Source organism: Lampris incognitus, chromosome 18 (assembly GCF_029633865.1).
Source record: "Lampris incognitus isolate fLamInc1 chromosome 18, fLamInc1.hap2, whole genome shotgun sequence".
Classification (NCBI taxonomy): Eukaryota; Metazoa; Chordata; class Actinopteri; order Lampriformes; family Lampridae; genus Lampris; species Lampris incognitus.
Window position 1 is genome coordinate 22,938,875 of NC_079228.1, and position 22,985 is coordinate 22,961,859.

A 22,985-nucleotide genomic window follows, 5' to 3' on the forward strand; every position below is an offset into this window, starting at 1 on the left:
ATGGATCTGAAAATATGGTATTATAAAAAGTTCCATGTTTCTTTATCTTGATTCATCCGCACCCGAAATCCTTTGCGGGTGTAACAGCGTGTCGTCAGCGGAACAAGCCTTCCTATTGGGTGCATATTTCAAAATACTTCCGCTTAATTCAATACAAAGCAATAATTTGTTTTTTTTAACTTGCGTTCAGTTTACGTCGTTACATTAATACGAATCGGATCGTCCGTACAATTATTCAACGCAAGAAGTTGGATGTCTAGAAAACGCGGAAACGGAAAATAGTCCTAAAGTAGGAAGTCGAATATCCACTATTTTCCTTTGACTCAGTGGGTGAAGCTGCAAATCCGTTAAACTAAATTCAAGTGTACAAATTAACAGCGTAGTTGGATCACATAAATGGGTTCGCCGGTTCCGGGTCGACGAGGGGATCAAGAACTGTTGATGTCGCTGTTGTGCATGTAAAGCCATTCATTCATTCATTCATTCATTCATTCATTCATTCATTCATTCATTCACCAGCCGCTTCTCCGGGGTCGGGTCGCGGTGACAGCAAGCTAAGTAGGGTACTCGTCCCTCTCCCCAGCAACGCTCCCCAGCTCCTCCTGGGGGATCACAAGGCGTTCGCAGGCCAGGTTGGACATGTAGTCCCTCCAGCGAGTTCTGGGTCTACCCCGGGGTCTCCTCCCAGTTGGACTTAGAAAAGTCCAGTCTTTTCTTAGAAAGTCCAGTCTTTTCTTAGTCTTAGTCCAGTCCTTTCTTAGTCTTAGAAAAGTCCAGTCTTTTCTTAGTCTTAGAAAAGTGCTGGACCTTGAGTTTAAAGCAGGTTTGTGGTCTCCGTGGTTGTCTCACTCCTGGGGCTGGCTAGGGAGACGGGTAAGAAGGGTAGGCGCCAAAAACGAGACAACAAAAACTGCAACTTTCCAACTACAACACATTGGGAAAATGTCACACCCACTAAACTTTCTAGTTTGGGGTTATTTGCTTGGCTACTTGGCCGAAGTTACTGAGCTATAAAGAACTTCTCCCTACAATAACTGAGCACAGCTATTCCAGTGTTTTCAGTCATATTACTTTAAATTTTGCGGCACGGTGGCGCAGTGGTTAGCGCGGTCGCCTCACAGCAAGAAGGTGCTGGGTTCGAGCCCCGGGATAGTCCAACCTTGGTGGTCGTCCCGGGTCGTCCTCTGTGTGGAGTTCGCATGTTCTCCCCGTGTCTGCGTGGGTTTCCTCCGGGTGCTCCGGTTTCCTCCCACAGTCTAAAGACATTGTAGGTCAGGTGAATCTACAATACTAAATAGTCCCTAGGTACGAGTGTGTGTGTCGGCCCTGTGATGGGCTGGTGGCCTGTCCAGGGTGTCTACACACCTGCCACCCAAAGACTTCTGGGATAGGCTTCAGCATCCCTGCGACCCTGAGAGCAGGGTCAGCGGTTCGGATAATGAATGTGGATATTGTTTCTCACCTGGCTTTAAATGCTCATTAAATAAAACGGGTGTAGCATTTCCCAAAAATAAACTGTATCTGTTGAGCAACCTCAGGGTGCAAAATAAGCACAGACCGGCTTTGGAGAAACTAAAATAACGCTGTTGGAGGCCAACCAAACGCCTGAAAATATATTTTACCATGTCCTTACGAATCCAAGCGCCAATGGCGGTATCGTTAGTGCCATGCTTTGCTCACCTATTTACAACAGCCCAATAGGATCGCATGATGTTGTTGCCATGCAGGAATTAAGGACGTTATCTGAACTCATTTTCCCAAATGGATCCAAATTCAGGAGAAAGCTTTACTCCAGAGACAATACCCTCGCTGTTGCACAATATTCTCTGTAATCAATTTCAAACAGCTGAGAAGTAAATTGACAAACAATGACACCTGTCTAATGTGACTTTTAATGAAAAGCAAACAGCAGTGTAGAGGAATGCGATTTCACTTTGATTTAATGCAAATATACAGACCTACAAAGCCCCAAATTACTCTATACACATCAAACCACTAAGGATTGTATATACACACACATACACATTAGTTAGATACAAACACAAGATAAAAAAGGGAGAAAAAAGTTAAGCTCCCTAAAATCTTCCAAGAGTGCCTCTCTCAAACAGACGCACTCAGTGTGCTTTATCAGCACATGCAAATGTAAGGAGTCATGCAAAAGGTGAAAAAAACAAAAACAAATAAACAAACAAACAGAACTCACAGACAAAAACATACTTCAATATACCTTTTTTAATATACCCTTTTTGTCGTAAGGTAGAATTATACAGCTATGCATGTGTGTCAAATACTTATATCATTACTTTTCTAGAGCCAGAGTGTAACCAATGTTTTCAAAAAAATTTCTAGACTGCTTTTTTTAAAATTCAGAGTATGAACACGCTGGCCCGTTAAGGCTCAAAACACATCTCAGTAAGAACGAGCATCCCTCTCTGGGGAGATTCCTCCTTCATTATAATGTTAAAATTGTCTGCTTACGCTAATATTAAAGCAACCCTGTACTGTACAGCAACTTAAATAAATAAGATTAATTTAGCTTATCGCGTCCTTCAAGACAGTATGTACGTATGTATGTCTATTTCATATTAGTTTTTAAGTCACAAGAAATTTATTGTACCTGGATCAGCTTGACATAAGTGGTCAGAGCTTTTAATTACTTTCATATTTCACATTATTTCACAATGGGGAAAAAAAACTAAATTTCACTTCACATAAAAGACAGAAGGGAAAAAACAGAACAAAGGGGGGGGGGGCAGCGAATGAATTTTAGCTTTAGCTCCAGTGAGTCATAAAAAAAAAAATTTTTTTTAGAGGGTCAAATTCTCCTTCCTTTGAAGTGATATCTAGGAAGAATATATATTGTGACTATATATTCGCGTGTATTTGTGTGTGGTCATATACATCCAACATTAAGCTTCATTCTTTATGCGTTATTAAAAGTGTTGCGCACATTTGGAGTGGATTAGCCAGCAAGGATGATAGCACACATTTTCCCCTTCAAACAACACAGCCCTATGACTCCAGCATGCCTAAAGATGAAAGGTTAGGGAGGAAAGACGGTGACACACCAAACTATTTACAGCTACGTAACAAGCAGAGTAGGAGAGGTATCTCTCTGATGGTTCTAGAATCATTAAATGTTTTTAGTTAGCGTTTTTTCAATGTTGCCATGCAGTTATATAACATTGGCAGAGGTTAAGTAGGGGTGGGGTGGGGGACTGGGTTAAAGAGACAGTGAGAGAGGGGGTTATTTTGAGCACTGGTTTCTCTTCAAAGCTGGTTTGCATCAACGCGCTGCATATCATTTTAAGTGCTCTCTCTCTCTCTCTCTCTCTCTCTCTCTCTCTCTCTCTTCCTCTTTGTTCAATCTCTCTGCAGCACATACGCTGCAAGGTAAGGCAGAGTGCCAAGCATACACAGGATAGGATGTTCAGCTATACATGTCCCGCCAAACTGGAAGTTAGTGGATAGTTACTGTAGACAGTAGTCCATGTTAGTAGGAGCAGAGGACAGTTAAAGCAAGCAGTGTTCAAAATGGAGAAAGGAGGAGAAAAAAAACAAACAACAGTCATCCTGGTCTACAATTTTACATCACGATTTTCATTCAATAAACAAGTTTGAACGTGCCTCTTGGCTGCATTTTAGGACAGGTTGCAAAGCTTGCAAGTCCTGCACAACCCAATCCGACTGTTAAAATAACAAATAAGGGGTAGAGTGGTCAGGGGAGAATGAGTGCGTGCAAAGGAAAAAAAATCAAAAAGTGAGGAAATAATTAAAGAAAGGAGGGGGGGATCAGCTTCGTTCCAGGATGAGAGACATTTTCTGACTCTTCCAGCTGTTTCCTCTAGAGGGAGCCTTCATTCACGGGAGCGTCCCACAATAGCCAGGATGTAGAGGAAGATGTTGATGATGTCAGTGTACAGGTTGAGGGCAGCAAAGATGTACTCCTCTGGACTCAGGGCCAGTTTCTTGTTACCCAGAAGCAGCTGAGTGTCCACAGCCAAAAACTGGAGAAGAAAAGGAATCTAAGGTCAGCCAGATAAATATAGACAAATTAAGGTGATAATACACAGGAAGTATTTCATGGCTGCCAGGATGGGCAATAAAAAGGGAACATGAAACATTGTTCTTTTGTTCCAAATTCTCAAAAATTCTCAAATGGAGTAAAATTTTCCACTCTCCCTATGAGAGTGTTATTATTTACAATGGCTAAAAGTTTGCCATGTAGAAATATCCTCGGGCTTTGAGACAAAATGGAGGACAAACTGAACAACTTCAAGATTCTGCACTACCACACTGAAATAGTTTATTTATTTATTTATTACTACTCATTTTCATGATTCAACTTCAGGTACAAAATAAAACACTTCTGTTTTAATTATCTTGCTAATGCCTTTCCACTTGTGTCTCCTTATGGGTGTTTATCCTTCCTGTCCCCCTCCCCCCCAAAAAAACACAACAAAACTTTAAATATCCATCTATCCATCCATTAGCCAAACCGCTTATCCTGCTCTCAGGGTTATGGGGATGCTGGACCTATCTCAGCAGTCACTGGGTGACAGGGGAGACACTCTGGACAGGTTGCCAGGCCATCACAGGGCCGACACACACACATTCACACCTAGGGACAATTTAGTATGGCCGACTCACCTGACCTACATGCCTCTAGAATGTGGGAGAAAACCGGAGTACCCGGAGGAAACCCATGCAGACACGGGGAGAATAAGCAAACTCCACATAGAGGACCACCTAGGATGAGCCCCCCCCAAAGGTTGGACTACCCCGGGGCTCGAACACAGGACCTTCTTGCTGTGAGGTGACCGTGCTAACCGCTGCGCTGCCCTGACTTTAAATATATCTTTGGTTTTTGCCAAATGTTTCCTCATGTAGTATGGCTCTCATAACTAGCAGTCACAACCCAATGGCAAGATTAATTTTTTCTATTTTTATTTAAACATCGACAGGTTTACAGATTTGACAAATGAAAAAGCTAATGAGAATACAAAACAGTAATTTATAAACACAATGCATTGAGAATAAAACATTTACTCTCCCCATGCCTGACCACAGAGCCCTGCTGCCATCGTCTGCAAACAATCAGGTTCTAAGTAAGTTGCAAAAGGACTCCAAACATTATAAAACTGAAAAGGTTCCTCTCTTAAATAAAAGCTGAGCGCTTCTACAGGCATGAACTCTTAACACACTACTTATCCACAGTGCAATGTTAGGGGGTTCTGCCGACACCCACATTAATAAAATGCATCTCCTTGCACAGAAGAGGAGCATTTTCAGGAGTTTAAATAATTTGGAGGAATATTTGGGGGATTATCTATACCAAGAATGCACGATGAAGGAGGAATGTTTACTGTTTGACGCATTATGTCATCAATTTTTTTTCCTTTTGTTTGGATTTCCCCCGTTTTTCTCCCCAGTTGTACCAGTGAATTGCCCCACTCTTCCGAGCCATTCTGGTCGCTGCTCTACCCCCTCTGCCAAGCTGGGGAGGGCTGCAGACTACTGCATGCCTCCTCTGATACACGTGGAGTTGCCAACCGCTTCTTTTCACTTGACAGTGAGGAGTTTCGTCAGGTGGACGTAGCGCATGGGAGGACCACGCTATTCCCCCCAGAACAGGCGTCAAGACCGACCGACCAGAGGAGGCGCTAGTGCAGCGACCAGGACACATACCGACATCTGGCTTCACACCCGCAGACACGGCCAATTGTGTCTGTAGGGACGCCTGACCAAGCCGGAAGTAACACGGGGATTCGAACCGGAGATCCCCGTGTTGGCAGGCAACGGAATAGACCACTGCACTACCCAGACATCCCGTCATTGATTTCTTTAAGACAATCTTTCCATTTGTAGTAGACAGCGAATGTATGTGCCTTCTGTAGTCTTGCACTTATTACAAAACTTTGATAGATCTGGGTTCATTTTATTGCATCTCACAGGGATAATATGTAGTTTATGATTTAGCTTAAATTGTAGTTCTTTTGCTCCATTTGTGGTAAAACAGCTGGATAGGTTGAGCCACATATCTAACTCTCAATCTACAATTTCAACACCAGTCATTCTCCCATTCTGTTTTAAGTTTTAAGCTGTATTGTCTTTCAATATCCCAGAGAGTGACCTATAGAATTGTGTCACTACGACAAGATTAGTTTTACTGCTTACATTTATTGAGCACAAACTATTTTCCTACCCTGGTTGTGCTTGGCTCTTACTTTTCCAGTCTGCAGATGAAATTATCCTAGACTGAACAGACTGGGGCAGACTAAGAGGTGGAAAAAGCTCTGTCAATGGAAATGCCTGGTAATTGGCTCCACTGTCCATACCACTGGACTCCAGTACCTAATGGCTTCCTACGTGACGCAGTTCCTTTCACTGGTTTAGAGTGATAATGAAATTTCTACCTGCTGGATTTAGTGTTTCAAAGCATCAACCTAAAACTGTGACTAAAAAGCCATCAACATCATTGACATACCCATACAATAAAAAATAACTTACGCAGGTGAAGAGGAGGGCTCCCAGCGAGGCATAGACGATGTGCAGGATCTTGTGGCGGATGAAGATGCAGAGGATGGAGAAGAGCAACAGCACAATCAGGCACACAAACAGTACGCCCCGGCAGGAAGTGAAGTCATACTTGCTCTAGGTTGGGAAAGATTAGATAAAGAAAGAGAAAAAAAAAGGGGGGGTGAGTAAGCGAGAGAATGGGAATAACAGAGAAAAGCAAAGTAAATTAAAAATAAAATACAAGCTGAATTAGAATTTAGACATGACTCTTAAGGACATCAAGGAATTCAAGTGAAAGACTCCTTAAAATTTAAGGAGATAATTATGTGATTATCCAGGTGATTATGTGTTTGGTCACGTGCGTGTGTGTTATTGTATGGGTATGTGTGTGTGTGTGTGTGTGTGTGTGTGTGTGTGTGTGTGTGTGTGTCTGCAGCTAATCTTTCAAACTATTGGACCTCCATCCATCCATTATCCGAACCACTTATCGTGCTCTCAGGGTCGCGGGGATGCTGGAGCCCATCCCAGCAGTCATTGGGCAGCAGGTGGGGAGACGCCCTGGACAGGCCACCAGGCCATCACACAGACAGACACACACACAAATATTCATACCTAGCGACAATTTAGTATGGCCGATTCACCTGACCTATGTGTCTTTGGACTATGGGAGGAAACCGGAGCCCCAGGAGGAAAGCCACGCAGACACGGGGAGAACATGCAACTCCGCGCAGAAAACAACCTCGGATGATCCCAAAGGTTGGACTACCCTGGGGCTCGAACCCAGGACCTTCTTGCTGTGAGGCGACCATGCTAACCACCGCCATTGCACCACTACTGGACCTATCAGCCAAAATTTGTTGTGCATAGTTATGACTGTATGATGATGCACCTCTTGTGGTTGTGTTGATTAAAAATCTTCGAAAAATGTTTGTTCTCACTATCTCCACTCCCTCTCCTCATTCACTCTCTAGCTCACTTGACCAACACGGCTTTCCGTTGCTGCCTGCTCTTGAGTCAACTGTGCATGCGCAACTCACATCTATGGTTGAGTCAGCTCAGGCAGCGATAGTGTCAAAACAAAAACATTATGTATTCAGGTATGAGTCTTGAAAGTAAACAAGAAGTTGATTGTATTTCGCAAGCCAGTAAATCATTCACTGCTGATCTCAGCACAGGAAAACTGGAGGAACACTGGATGAACAAAAAATAATTCACCTAATTCACCTCACCACCATGCCATAGTCTTCAATGTTAAAACTCAGCTATAAAAATATAATTTTGAGGATTAATTAGTCACAGCTGGAAATCATCTCAGTAGCTACAATAACACATTTCCCATGGCTGAGCTATGTTTTCTTACCGTCATTTTATGAATGGAAGTTAACCAACAGAGCCATTCACCTTCATTCATTTCATATCTTGAAAACCGTGATGGTTAAACACACCTGACGTCTTTTAATAAGGGCTTTGAAATTATGATAGCCTGATCCATCACTCACTTCATGTCAGACTTGGTTGTTTTCATGTGAGGGCCTGCCTACGAGGCTGCTTTTTTCCAAATTTCCCGTTCAATCAACTTGGGGACTGCGCAAGTCATATAATAGCAAGAAAAATACTGGGTTTTCTGTCCATGTGTGCGTAAATTTCCCTTCTCCCAGGAGGCAAAAAAAAGGGGTGGTTTGTCACCAAGTTCGAGCACTGGAGAAGGGGAGATGAGTACACCTGGAGGAGATCTGCACTCTACTGAGTGTACTCTTCTAGTTCTGTACTTTCACTCTAGTTGGGTTATGTCTTGATGCATGCTCAATAATACAGGTAAGGAAATCCCATAAAGTTGCATCAGTTCACCTGGACATAACGTTTAGCTGGTGACACACTAAACACTGTGTCCATATGAACTGATTCAATTTTCTGGGACCTAGTTGTGTTAAAGCTTGCATCTATATTTCTAAGGTGGAAATTCTTAAATGAGATCACAAGCACAGAGAATAGTGTGTGTGGAAGCAGAGGGATGTCAAAATGTGAAATTAACTTATAACAATTTTTAGCAAAATCTGTTTCACCAATATGAACACATATGAAGACAGGAGGACAACCAAGTAATGTGTGTGCACACGAACATTTGCATATACTTGTTTATGTACCTGCCTGTGCAACACGTTTGAGTGGGCATGTACCTGTAGCGAGAAGAGGACAACGGTGAAGCAGACCACTGCGGTGATGCCAACAGCAATGATGACAGTCTCCGTGTCATAGAAGCTGGCGATCATGCCTACCATGTAGGAAAGGCTCAGAGTCAGGATGGACTGTGAGGGACAGAAAAAACAAATCACAACATCACCTTAATATCACTGAAGACAAAAACTCAAAAAGTTTCATGTGACAATGATGCTGTTCTGGGAAAATATGTGTTGACAATGGTGCTATGAGTTAAGATCATTTGACTTAAAATATTGAGACCCCATATTTGGCCTCTTTATTTTTAATTACCCTGGTGAACAGTCAAGTCAATAAATGCTGTGGGCAAATTCATTCACTGGGTTTCCACCAAATCGCATGTTTTCAGATTTAGGGAGTGGGCCATACCAATGCAACCAAGTTCCAGGGGTGTTTACGGCGGAAGTCTCCACAGCAGCTGAGAACAATCAGAGCCACAAAGAAAACTGCATAGGACACGTAGTATGTCCAAGGATTACGCCGCACAAAGTACTTGGCATCGTCGACAAAGGTGAAGATGGCAACGAAAGAGAAGGTGACCAGCAGCTGCACGGTGAGAACCATGAAGACCTGGTGGGAAATGGAATTGTTTGAAAGAAAAAGGGAGTTTTTGCTGAGACAAGGGGACAATTCAAAGAGATGCAATTGTGTTACTTCATGTCAGTAAGAGTCACATTATGAACACTTGTAATTACATATTTGCTTCTTCATCATCCATTTGAGATTGTAGGAGTAGCTGACTGATTGTCTGAGAGCCCTAGCATCATGAAAACACTTGACCTGTACAGAAATATGGCTGGTGTTTGGAGATAAATGTGTTTAATCTTCTACCTTCCTGATGAAGGCTTGTCGGATGGACTTGTCCTCAAAGCCAGAGTTGGTGAAATCTTCATTGTCATAATAAGATGGAGGCACATCACCATGGTAACCAGGGCTGCCCATGGGTGCTGGATAACAACAATACGAACACAAAATATCAAAATAAGCAGTGAATGGTAACAGCTGGTTTACACTAATGACCGATGAACAAGCAGGACTTGTGGTGTTTTCAAGACAAGCACTCTGATTAAAGATAGATTATGCGATTGATTTGCTAGTCATCCATGATAGATTCTGGGGTAATTGTCTGTGTGAGGCAATGAGAGGCTGACATATCCACAGGCTGTACAGTTTCCAATCAATAATGAAATACACATGACCTCAGTTGAGTGTTTTGGTTTTAGACTATTTGGAGTGATAATCAAGCACGGAGTAGGGACGCACCGATATCAATTTTTTTTCAGACCAAGTACAACATCAGGTTACATTTGGGTACTTGCTGATACCGAGTACCGATATGAGTACTTAATAATACTATTACACTTCTAACAATGACTTTCAAACATGTTTTATTTTCATCTGATGTTCCTCACTTTCTGACAGTAACAAATTAAATATACAACATGATGCGGATGCTGACATTTTAAAATTCAACTTTGTGTATTCCTGAACAAACATGGCACTGCCAAACATCTCACTTAAATGTAACCTGTAGCAGAACAACTGAAATGATACGTTACCATTAGTGCCAGGCACGGATGCGAAGCGTCCCATAGGCAGGTGGAGCGGCCCCCCCCCCTTTTCTCCCCAATTGTACTTGGCCAATTACTCTATTTCTGAGCCGTCCCGGTTGCTGCTCCGCCTGCTCTGCCAAGCCGGGTAGGGCTGCAGACTACCACATGCTTCCTCCAATACATGTGGCGTTGCCAGCCACTTCTTTTCACCTGACAGTGAGGAGTTTTGCCAGGGGACATAGTGCACAGGAGATCACTCTATTTCCCCCAGTTCCCTCTCCCCCCTGAACAGGCGCCAAGACCGACTGACCAGAGGAGGTGCTAGTGCAACAACCAGGACACATACCCACATCCGACTCCCACCCGCAGACACGGTCAATTGTGTCTGTAGGGATGCCCAATCAAGCCAGAGGTAACATGGGGATTCGAACCGTGAGCCCCGTGTTGGTAAGCAACCGTGTTGGTAGGCAGTACCAGGTTGGTTGGTACTGTTACGCTACCCGGACGGCCAGCTGTTTTCTGAGGAGTTTTCTGAGGAGATTTCTGTGTGCACATTGAGTTTTGCCAAGTGATAATGCAGTTGATTATGCAGGGTTTGGAAGTGTAGGCTAAATCAACTGGTACTGAATTAATCTGATTACTGAATTGTTTTAAATACAGAATCATGGATACACATTGATTTGATTGATTTATTTTAATGTGCGATGAAAAAAAAGGTTGCACTGCTGTGTCACAATTTCTCTGGTACAATAGGGTATTCATTTTAATCATTTTAAAATAGATTGTACTTTTTTTTTTTTTACACAGTTCTATGTAGTTTTTACCCTTTGAAGCAGAAGTGAAGCAGAAAACACAGCAGGCATGCAACCACATGCAACACAGTCACAGTTAGTGTAGCAGGTTAAAAAAAGACAAAAAAAAAAAAAAAAAAACGCTCCACCCTGCTTACGTGATGCGCCACGTCCGTGCCTAGGCTGTCTGCACCCATCCAAGTTACACACACTTGTTAACTAGGGAAGGGGAGGGAAGACTTTTTTTCCTTAGTGGCTCAAGAGTATAAATTATAAATCTCAAATCATTTCCATCCACTCACCACTTGAGTCTCCAGGAAAGCCTGGCTGTGGGGTTCCCTGCTGGTAAGGCCCTTGAGAGTAAGGTGCCTGTGGGTAGGGCATCTGAGGGTAAGGCATCTGGGGGTAGGGAGCTGGGCCAAAACCTTGGCCTGCCTGGAGGTACCCTGGCTGTGCGTAGCCAGCTGCAGGAGGGTAGGGTCCCCCGGGGGCTTGGCTGTAATTTGGAGGGGGCATGCCGAAACCTGGCTGGGGGGGTCCATAGACGTCATTATGGAGCGGGTTGCTCTCACCCATAGTGGGGTAGCCACTCTTATCCTGGGACATGGTGTAATGGAAGGCTCACTGCACTCCAAAACCAATCTATAAAACAGAGAATTAAAAAGAGAGAGATGATGATGATTAATTAGGGCTCATCAACAGATCTACACACAAACAAGATGCCGATTATGGCTGCAGCTAGGGTTGGGTACCATTCACATTTGAACCAATACCAGTACCTAGAATTCGGTACCCAACAGTACTTTTTTTTTGGGTACTTTACTCTCTATTTAATACCAAAAATGTAATTTCAGGTGTAAAAAATAAGTCCAAACTTTTCAATCTCAACATTGTTATCTATTTTGTTGTAATGCACCACGCAAAATAAAACCCCTTCCTACCTCCCCCTCCCCTCCAAAACCCATCCCTACAACCTCCAGCCTGTCACAGTCACCAGGGCATAACATTACATTACAGTCATTCAGCCGACGCTTTTATCCAAAGCGACTTACAATAAGTGCATTTAACGTAGGAAATCAGGAGAACTACTAGTCATCAGAGGTCTGTGTGCATCTTGTCTCTTAACAAGCATCTAAGAGCAAAACCAGTGATTAAGTAAAAGCGCAAGAAAGGGATTTTTTATTATAAATGAGTGAATACAATAAGTGCTAAGAGCAAGTAACAGGGTAGTAGTTCTTGAAGACGTGAGTTTTCAACTTGTGCCGAAAGATGGGCAGCGACTCCGCTGTCCTGACATCAGTGGGGAGTTCATTCCACCACCGTGGCGCCAGGACAGAAAAGGGCTGTGACAGGGTCGATTGGCAGCAGGGACCCCTGAGCGACGGGGCAACCAGGCGTCCCGAGGCAGCAGAGCAAAGTGGTTGGGCAGGGGTGTAGGGCTTGACCATGGCCTGGAGATAGGAAGGAGCTGTTCCTTTCACTGCCCTGTAGGCTAGCACCAGTCTTAAACTGGATGCGAGCAGCTACTGGGAGCCAGTGTAGGGACATGAGAAGGGGAGTTGTGTGGGAGAACGTAGGGCGGTTGAACACCAGACGAGCTGCAGCTTTCTGAACAAGCTCCAGAGGTCTGACAGTCAACGCCGGGGCGCCAGCAAGGAGGGAGTTGCCATAGTCCAGCCGGGAGATGACCAGAGCCTGGACGAGCACCTGTGCCGTCTCGTCGGTGAGGAATGGGTGAATCCTCCTGATGTTAAAGAGGAGAAATCTGCAGGAGCACGCAACCGATGCAACGTTTGCAGCAAATGACAGTTGGTCGTCCAGGATCACACCCAGATTCCTCGCAGTCCGAGTTGGCGTCACCACAGTGTTGTCAATGGTGATGGCCAGGTCTCGGAGCGGGCAACCTTTCCCTGGGAGGAACATCAGCTCTGTCTTGTCCAGACTGAGTTTCAGGTGGTGTGTTGCCATCCACTCCGAGATGTGAGTCAAGCACTCAGCAATGTGTGTCTCTACTTGTGTGTCAGAGGGAGGAAAGGACAAGATCAGCTGGGCGTCATCAGCATAACAATGGTAAGAGAAGTCATGTGAGCGAATAACAGAACCCAGGGATGTCGTGCACAGGGAGAAAAGGAGAGGACCCAGAACCGCACTTGTGGAACGCCTGTAGTCAGTCTGCGAGGCTCTGACACAGATCCCCTCTATGTCACCTGGCAGGAGCGACCCGTCAGGTAGGATGCAAACATTGAGAGTGCAGAGCCTGTGACACCCAGCCCCCTTTCGTGAGATCGTGTGTTATTAACACCAGAACAACCGGGATTTCACTCCAACCTAATGACCGCCAGTTTTTAAATGCTATATTCTGAAGATAAATACCAATTTGAGATATTAATGCATTGCACATGCTAGTATGTCTGTTAAGAAACAACTCACACCAAAATTAAAATTTTAACAACTTTAATACTGTAGCGAATTCAGGGGGCAGCTGGGAACTGCCGCAGCCGGGACATGAACCCGGGTCTCGAGTACCACGGGCGACTACATTAAGCAGTTGACTAAAGGGTCCGACCTGTTAGCCAATGGGCTAGCGAGTCTACACATTCGTGATTGTTACAATGCTATTTTTCAAACAATTTAAAATCGCTGCTGTTCAATGTAACAAGGCCTATAAAACATGAAATGTAAAAAAAAACAACTGAAGGTTGTGAAGGAAATAATGCGAATACGTCATAAATAGTGACATGCCGCACACGATGACGCGCAAATGACCTGTGATCATTTTGACGGCTCATGGTTGTTTTAGGTAGATCTTATAACTTTTTTTGTGTGCAATTAATACAAAACTCATTTTAATGCAAATATATGCAATTTTAGGGGCATTCAGGGAGCAGCAGGTCTGTATCATTTTTTTCCACAAAGTTATTAAACTTTGAAAATCCAAAACAGTCAAAATGACTGCCTTGGTCGTTCTAGTCGTTTTTAAAGTTTTAAAGTAAAGCAAATTGTGTTACACAACAAGAAAAGATAGCACAAAATTTTGTTAGAACTTTTGCACTTGCATTACGTTTGAATACGTGCCTCGATAATGCCAAAATGTTGGGCCTAATTCTTAAAATAAATGAAAAGTAGAGAACGGCAATGGTGTTTTGTCTCTTACTTACCAAAGCATTCACTGTATCGTATTGAATCGAAACCGTGAGCCCTGAATCGTGAGACGTATCGAACCGTGAGATTTGTGAATTGTCCCACCTCTAATACATATCAGTGAGAAAATTAGGAGTATATGCTGGCCAAGCAGAAATTTTCAGATGTCTCTCAAACCTCACTGCAATATTAAACTGCAACTGGTCTGTCAGTCTACATTGGTCTCGTACAAAATAACCTATACCATAGTTCTTGCACTTCTCTGTTTGACAACCCCGAATGAGTTAATGGCTCCCTCCACCTCCGATTATTAATATACCTCTTGAATGTTTTTTGTCCGTTTTTTATATCTTTAATTCCCTACAATTTTTTTTCAGGTTTTTATTGTTATATCTTTAATTCGCTACTTTATACTCTTATTTACACCCTTATTATTTGCAGCTACTGCTGTAGAGTCCCATCTAATCGTGTGGAATTTCAACATTTTGACAGCTTCAGTGACACTGACATCATGCATGCCTCAGAGGAAGCACTTATCCTGATCTAGTAGTCATAACAGCGAAGTTAGTTACTGTAGTGTGGTTGGGAAAAATGGGGGAAAAAAAATCAGAAATCAGAAAGAAAAATCAGAAACACTTTTTCATTTTATTTCATGCACTTGGACACATGAAATGAAATGAAACATCGTTTCTCCCAGCCCACAGTAGTGAGACACAAAGACAAAAACACATCCAAAAACTACAAGAACACATACATCCAAACTAACACATATCTAAACTAAACCAAAAAAGAAAAAAAAGAAAAAAAAGAACACCAGCCAGGATGACTGTTGGAACTGCTGGTCTGAATGGGCTAGCAGTTAGCTTAGCCTGCCCCACTTCTGCATCCTGTCAGACCACCCTTGGTGTTTCCTCTTTGGGCGCAGCTCCAGTCAGGCCCGTGGTCCTTGGGCCCACAGGACCACGCTCCCTCAGCCGATCCAACGCTAGCTCTCCCAGCCAGACACCTTCGATATACCTCCCTGCACTCCACATGACGACACTAAAACACAGGCTAGGTGAGGCTACCGCCAGACCGCCCTCGGTGTTATCGGAACTTCCAGTCTGCATGGGCTAGCAGTTAGCTTAGCCTGCCCCGCTTCTGTGTCCTGTCAGACCGCCCTCGGTGTTACCTCTTTGGGCACAGCTGCAGGCAGGGCCGTTGTCCCTGGGCCCACAGGACGCAGCAGACCAAGCAAGGTCAGGATGTTGTGTTGCTGTAAAGCCCCTTGAGGCAAATTTGTAATTTGTGATATTGGGCTATACAAATAAAACTGACTTGACTCTCCCAGCCATCAAAGGAAGACAAACTTGGATGCAGATGTGGACAGATACTGCATGGACGGTACCGGGTGAGGCCACTGCTAATGTGAATTCGCACTGCTATCTTCCCACACCAATCCTGGGTGAGGCCGCTGCAAATGTGAATTTGCGCGCCATCTTCCCACACCGGAAGTGTGAAAAAAATAGCAGATTAAAAAAAAAAGCATACAAACACAAATGAACAATTTTCAGCTTGTCATTGCCCTGACTGTGTTGGACTTAAACAGGCTGTAGGTTTAGGGGAGGGGTAATGTAGTCTCTCTCTAACGTATACTCTCTCACCCAGATGCACACTTGCAACAAGTGGTAAACTATGAGGGATTTTTCAAAAGGCTCATAAGGACTCTTATCAATATTTATTTTAATTCACAACACAACCTGCTCTCAAGGAACTGACATTTGGCACCGATTGATCTAACGAGAATAGGTACTCGGTAATACCGACATCATTTGGTTGGTACCCTTAAAAGTAAAAGTTCGGTACCCAACCCTAGCTGCAGCATCACTTCCATCAATCAATCAAGTTGCAATATCATCATTGACCACCACATCTCACACCTTCCACAACAGAGCAGAGTGAATGAGCATACTAAAAAGTGATACCACTGCATTACTAGGCCAATCTGGCAAAGACACAAGCACTGCATCTGCCTGATTAGAAAAGTGACAAGCAATAAAACAATGCAGCAAAGATGAGGTAGAGGCAGAGGAGGGCTGGAGCAGCGCTATGAGAGCTGACTATGTTTAAGAACACAACATTTAACCCTGATTTTTCAATGATGCTATGAGACTATTTTCTCACTCAGATTTGTTTTTTTTTTATTTAAGAGGATGCCATTTGCTGAAATCTTAGATATAAAAATAAATCACTCAACGTGAAGGTATAATGCCTTCATTTTTGGTTTCACATATATCCAAAGCATCAGCATCTGTGGAAAACAGTAGACATACGGAAGCATCCTAATGCAGGAAAATAGGCCACAGGGTTAGGAGTCACTAAACACTGTTAAAACTCTTACGTCACACTGCTCTCCAAAGGGGGAGGGGAGGGACTACTGAGTGTATCCAACACCTCTACCTCAGCCAATGGCTGCTGAAGAAATGCTGATCTAAAACCTTGCCAATGTGGGCAGTACACAGACCCGAGGGGCAAAGGACTGAACAGTTAATGTGTCACTGGCAGAAGCTGCAGTCTCTGAAAGAGCTGATTTCACAGAAAACAACGGTGCAATTAAGGAACACCATTCAAAATTAATGAACAATATCTGCATTAAAAGCAATGTATAAAAGAGACTGGTCCGCTTACACTTTTCTAAAACATTTCTCAGGCCAGCATGATAACACCAACTTGTCCATAGCTTATCTGTACAATTAGCTCAAATATAAGGGCAAAGGGAAAATCATCAGTGTTCACACAACCTTACTTGAGCTTCACAACTAAAATGTTTAGCCTATATGTGACTTAAAAATTAAAGAAAATATACAACTGGACACAATTCCAAAAAGTCACTCTGATACCTAGTATCATACTGAAAAACTGAGAGATGACATATACATAATGATATGCTACATGACCAGGGCCATGACAGTTTGAAACAATTCTGATGGTCCAGAAACGTCCTCACTAATAAGAACCACCAAGCATCCCAAATGTCTCCATACCGTAGGAAACATGATGGCTTCCTTCGATGTAAAGCTACAATCCTGAAGATTTAAATATGACAACAATAAAAATTATTCAGAAAGTAATTTGCATGTTAAAACAGTAACTAACATAAATGTTCAAAACACGAACATTTGTAACTCCTTTTAATGGTTATGGTTGGTAAGATATCCTAGGAAAAAAGGATTTGGTGCAAGAGTTTTACATCTTCCCAACTGGATCCAAATACAGGAATAAGACAAATAACTGCGAGTTCGAACAGGCAATTTAACGTGAAGAATGGATTTGTTTGGCTGAAACCCCACTGCAATTCCATTATGACCATAGATGCCACATTGAGTTAAACAAAAATGAAAATCTTCAGGATTTAGCCAGAACAGAGAAGGCACCCTACAGATAGATGCACATACATACTCATTCTTAATCAGAGAGAAAATGAAGGGGGATGAAAAGCAGCAGGGGGTAGAGACCAAGACAGTGTTCACGCCAGCTTCCAGGAAATAGTGCCCCCCCCCTCTAAAAGCAGTGCAGACAGTGTTACCATGGATGCAGGCGGTGCCTTGGTAACCAAATGTATTATTAATCTGCCTACTTCAGTAGGAGGCTTGAGACATTGGCCACTGCAGTGTCCCTCCCCCAACACCAGTCCCCTGCAGACACACCTCCATATGTCATCTCCATTATGCTGTCTATGACTTTTAACGATGCAAGCATCTAAATGCAGGATCCAGAGCTGTGGAAATAAAGGGGGACAATGCATTGTAACTAAGATTTACAAACTTGGTTCGCATAATCATTTGTGGTAGGTGGGTCTAGTAAAATTGTACAAGACCCGAAAGGAAAATGTCTTCTTCTTCATCTTCTTCTTCTGGAGGAGGAAGAGGAAAGCCAAAATGATTTCCCCTATATTTGCTGACTTCAAAAGAACTAGACTAGGCAGCAGAATAGACCGATCATGGCATAGGGCCAGTGTTTTGTACATATTAACACAGACTGCACATACACACACAATCATGACCCCGTTTCTTTTACAGTCTCAATTGGATGACTACAGAGAAAGTATCTGCTGAGAGATTAGATCACTACAGCATCAAGCTCGCTGTTCCTATTCCTCTTTCTCTTCTCCCTTCTGAGTTTTGTTGAGTTACCAGACAGGCGTTATGAAACAGTCAATTTTCCCCCTGGCAAACCAATCCAGAATGTGTCCTTCTGATCCCTGTCTCTGTCCATCACTAGGACTGTACAGTTCATGACAACAAGAGAGGAACATGGCGACTGTTGGCTTTATGCTTTACACAAATAGTCTCCATTGAGATCCTAACATATTACAGTCATTTGCTACAGAGCTAAATCCCTCCCTACTTTTCAGGCAACAATGGCTTTGTATGGAGGAATCATACACAGAAAGTATTTTCACTTTACTCATTGTACTTGCACTTGTCTGAGAGTACATATTGTCCAAAAAAGGGCTCAAGATGGCTAAAGATCAGACAACTTATTACATGTCCGGTATGGCCAAGCCTTGCTTAGCCTGCTCTATGCCTGGCAGTCCAATGTTTAGAGATATTTTTGCTATAACCAAGACTTGCTCGGTACAAGGGGTCACTCCCGTCAGTAAAACAATCAGTAGCTCAGCACCCTGTTAAACTGACTTGAAACAGAAGACATTTTTGTGTTAGTCATGTCCCACAAACCAGAGCACATGTTAAATGACAAACCTCAGGATCTAAGTGAATAACTTAAAGCCCTTAACTAATCATCATGTGACACTGTCAAATCATGTGGGTCAGCTCAACATCCTGCCAGTAATGGAATAACATTTCAACTAAGCAAATGGTTTTCTTTCAATACCTCAAATAATTTGCTGTTCATTATTTGTAATAAGGAGTCAAGTGAAATAGTGAATATAACTGACCTCATTAGAAGCAGTGTCTTTAGTGCTGAAATAAATTGTCACAATTCTATAGTGAGTCTAGCGTTTTGCATAAAATGATAAAAGCCAGGCCGCCACGGAGTGCCTCCTCAACTATTTTGACAACAAACTTCCCTACCGGCCACTGCTAATGCAATCACTCATAATAGCTAATGGCTACCTAATGGATGTAAAAATGAAGTTCCCAACAATATTAACATAAAAAGGCCCTTTTATTATACAATGCATGGTTCTAAGATATGGCAAACAATTAGGAATAAGATACTGGTATCATTACAAGATCCGAATCGGTCCCCTCATTTCCATCCACTCATCTCAAGCGTGCTGAAAGATAAAAAAACAAAAAAACAACAACCATAAGGCAGTAGTTTCACTACTGGCGTCACTGTGACAGCTACAGGGAGAGAGATGATGGGGGTGGTGGAGGGTTCGAGGCACTGTTAGTCACAGCTCTGTCTGGGTTATGTGTGCAAGTTGAAATCCTCTTAGGAGAGATGCCCCAGCCGCGTGGATGAAGATGGTGCCAGTATCCCTGGCTCTTGCTGATGACCATCGCTAGCGGAATTAGGCTAAGGGAAGGGATTCACTGGGCTAGACAGAAAGCAACCTAATGCAATTAAGATAGCACAATAACTAGACAGGCCCACGAACAGCATGGAGTGACCAACAAAGGGAAATGCAGCAATGAAGGAAAACAGCTGCACAGAGCAGTAGGGTCTTTTTGGATTACAACTTGCTTAAATGTGTAGCGCTGTTGTTAAAGGTGGCAAATCAATGTAGGTTACAGGAGGGGAACTGTCATCTTTCATGAAAGATGGCTTAGGCATGTAGGAAAAGAGAATCCCTTTTACTTTAAATGTCTGCATATAATTGCTGGGGTTTAATGACTCAGTAAATACTTTTCAACATGTGACACTCACAGTGATTTAGAAACTAAGACTACAATGAGCGATGTCATCAAGTTGGTAGTTATAAGCTGTCTTGTTGCTATCCAATATGACAGGACAGCAACATTGTGGCCTACTAGTATGTTTTTTCAGTTTACAATCTCCTAAATAACCTCAATGTTAAGAGTGGGGCTACTAATTCTGAACAAGAAGTTATGCTCAATCCTCGAGAAATTACGCATAGGTGTTCTCAAACACTGTTTTCACTCACCAATTCATATGGGGGGGGGGTGTTACAAGGAAACTGCTTATTCACTCATGCAAATGCAACTCTTTGCAGAGCTTTGATACTTTTAACAGTTTACGTAAATACCTAAAAACATGGTATTCCCCATTAAGGTGCTGGTGGTTGCTTCACATATTAAACTAATGCCAGCAATTACTGGGATTTGACCAATACGATCAAATGACTCAACGCCCAAGGATAAATAAAATGTAGAGCTTCATCATGAAACTGTCACTTTGTCTACCTTGTTGATAAATCTTTACAGAGGGCAATGTGTTGCTGTCAGCTGAGCCTTCAGCTTGTCTGCCAGCCTATGCAGCAGTCTGGCAGGATGTTGTCATCAGGACATGCTGTGTCAGCAGCAACTCTAGCCATGTCAAACCTATGGAGTCCTTTCATGACGAATGGCTGTGCCAGACCGCACATTACCTAAATTAGCCTAATCAAAGTTGTCACAGAGGACAACTTATAAATGGTTAGTTCGGAGTGACATTTTTTTGTAGCATCTTTCTTTACGAACCGTAATTACATACTCAACTATTTCACAGTGTGCCGTTGGCAAGCCAGGTCCATCTTACTACTGCTGTCCGGTTATTGTAAACCTGCTAAAAATACAAATAAGACCAAAACAACTCAATTATATAAGGAAACCTGTATGGGAAGGCTATTTACTGTTGTCTCCTATTCTCCATCCTTTGACAGTCTCTGATATCAAAAAGGGGAATTGACTCAATAAAAATCTGAAAATGGACGTAGCAATCATTTCTATGGCTGCAATCAAGATTCTAGCATCCCGGGCGAAATGTCATCGCAAACAATGTGGCAAAAAAAAAGCAGAAATTTTGGAAGAAAGGGAATTTTAGATTTTTAATTATATGTCATCCCTCTCCTCTTTTAATGACTGTCAAGAGTAAAGGCTAAAAATCTAAAACTCCAAAATGAATCCACAATCGAAAATTTCCAATACCTCACTCAAACAGGAAAGGCACATGGTACCAGGCAACGTGGTACACCAGGCCAGCAAGAGAGAGGGAAACTAATTTTCTCCACATAGTATCTTGACTGCCCTCTAACTAAAGATTAATTGGGAGGATAGAAACACTGGTTGTATCCGTTTCATGCTGCAGGCAGGTTGTTTCAATCTGAATCAACACGGGCCAGTTTTGGATCAGGCCCAGCCATTTGTTTGTGTGTGTGTGTGTGTGTGTGTGTGTGTGTGTATGAGTCAGAATGGAAAAGTTAAAACAGGTTTGTAAAACCTTTTTAAATTTGATCAAAGCTCTTCTTCCCCTCAGTGGCTACTGAAGGCAGTTGATTTGAAGACTTATTTGATCTGGCCTCCTGTTTATAAAAAAACATTATCCACATGTTATATAGCCTCCGCATCGTGTTACCAAAGCGTTGAGTGACGTTAACCAATACGCAAGTGCCGAGTTACAGTCAACGCGGGTTTTCGCGTTGCACCTGTAGCGGGCGCATCTCCATCTAGGCCGCATTAAGTCCGGTTAAATGCGACACCCACACCTAGACACCGAGACGATAATGACAATTACAAGCTAAGGTAGACTGAGAGGAAAAAAATATCCCAATCGATTATGGGCTGTCAGTGAGGGGGGGGGGCACGAATGAAAACAGAGACACTCATTCAGCATCCATTCATGATTCTCTCAACGTTAAAGACCAGCATATATCTGAAAAAAGGGACGCACCGCGCCCCCAGCAACGTTAAGCTAGCTTGTGGTCGTCACGTCTGTTGGATGGTATATGAAGTTACGCATGTATATACATTAACGGAATCGGGTAGCTGAAAACTTCCCGTCAGTTATTACATCGTTAGATAGACGGCCACAATTTTCGCAGCGTATTTGGCAGGGAGAAGGCTTACGGACCGAGCTAGCGTCACCGCGAACCGTCGCAGCGGGCTTGTTTTGTAACGAGCTAACCTATTCTCACTTCAACCGAAAAAAAACGCCAAAATAAGGCGATGGTTCACGTCCTTACCGTGTACGTGTTATCGTTGTCGGCTGTACCGGGATATTAAGGACGTTATTTCGTAAATAACAGTCAAACGGCCGCCGAAGTATGCTTTCGCTTTCCAGTAGCTCCCGATTGCGTCGTAACGCACCGGTACAGTCTGGACGAGCGGGTTGTTGGGCCTCTGACGTCACCTCACGATGTGGTCACATGACGTGAGGGGAACCTCCGCACAATTACACTGATTAGAGAAAAAACCCCGACAGTCATTTTTCTCGACGGTTTTATTCCGGAACATGACTCAGTTTTATTCCGGAACAGGGTTCCCCCCTCCCTCATGATTCAGTTTTATTCCGGAACAGGGTTCTCCCCCCCTCTCCCTCATGACTGTTTTATTCCGGAACATGTTACCATTGTAATAGTTCTCATGAAACAGAATAACAAAAAACTCTTTCTGTATGATGTATTAAAGTGTCTTTAAACTAACATTCACCCGCTTTTAATTTCTCGCGGTCGTTGTTGTGAAATGAGCTGAGATAATAATGCCAATCCTCTTTTTTGGTCCACACAGCATTAACCGAAGGCCTGTTGTATTTTTTTGCCCATGGGAACCACGCCCACGTTATGTAAATCCGACGTTTGAAACAGCAATTCTACTAC

General features: G+C 43.0%; 1 protein-coding gene across 1 annotated transcript; it reads right to left on the bottom strand.

Moving 5' to 3' along the window:
- Positions 1-1,878: 1,878 nt before the first annotated feature.
- On the bottom strand, positions 1,879-22,498 carry grinaa (glutamate receptor, ionotropic, N-methyl D-aspartate-associated protein 1a (glutamate binding)). Its single transcript, XM_056298108.1, has 7 exons — positions 22,353-22,498; positions 11,383-11,722; positions 9,568-9,683; positions 9,106-9,306; positions 8,697-8,825; positions 6,511-6,654; positions 1,879-4,007 (listed from the first exon to the last, which is right to left on the bottom strand). The coding sequence occupies exons 2-7, from the start codon at positions 11,684-11,686 to the stop codon at positions 3,858-3,860; spliced, it is 1,044 nt and encodes a 347-aa protein (XP_056154083.1). The 5' UTR covers positions 11,687-11,722; positions 22,353-22,498; the 3' UTR covers positions 1,879-3,857.
- Between the last annotated feature and the right edge of the window lie 487 nt (positions 22,499-22,985).

What these genes read in the sequence shown, in the direction of transcription:
- grinaa (XM_056298108.1), bottom strand. Translation starts at nt 11,686, where the DNA reads ATGTCCCAGGATAAGAGTGGCTACCCCACTATGGGTGAGAGCAACCCG. An exon ending in CCTGGAACTTGGTTGCATTG is followed by an intron (nt 8,826 to 9,105) that starts GTATGGCCCACT and finishes TGTCCCTCACAG; the next exon opens with TCCATCCTGACTCTGAGCCT. An exon ending in GAGCCCTCCTCTTCACCTGC is followed by an intron (nt 4,008 to 6,510) that starts GTAAGTTATTTT and finishes TTTCTTCTCCAG; the next exon opens with TTTTTGGCTGTGGACACTCA.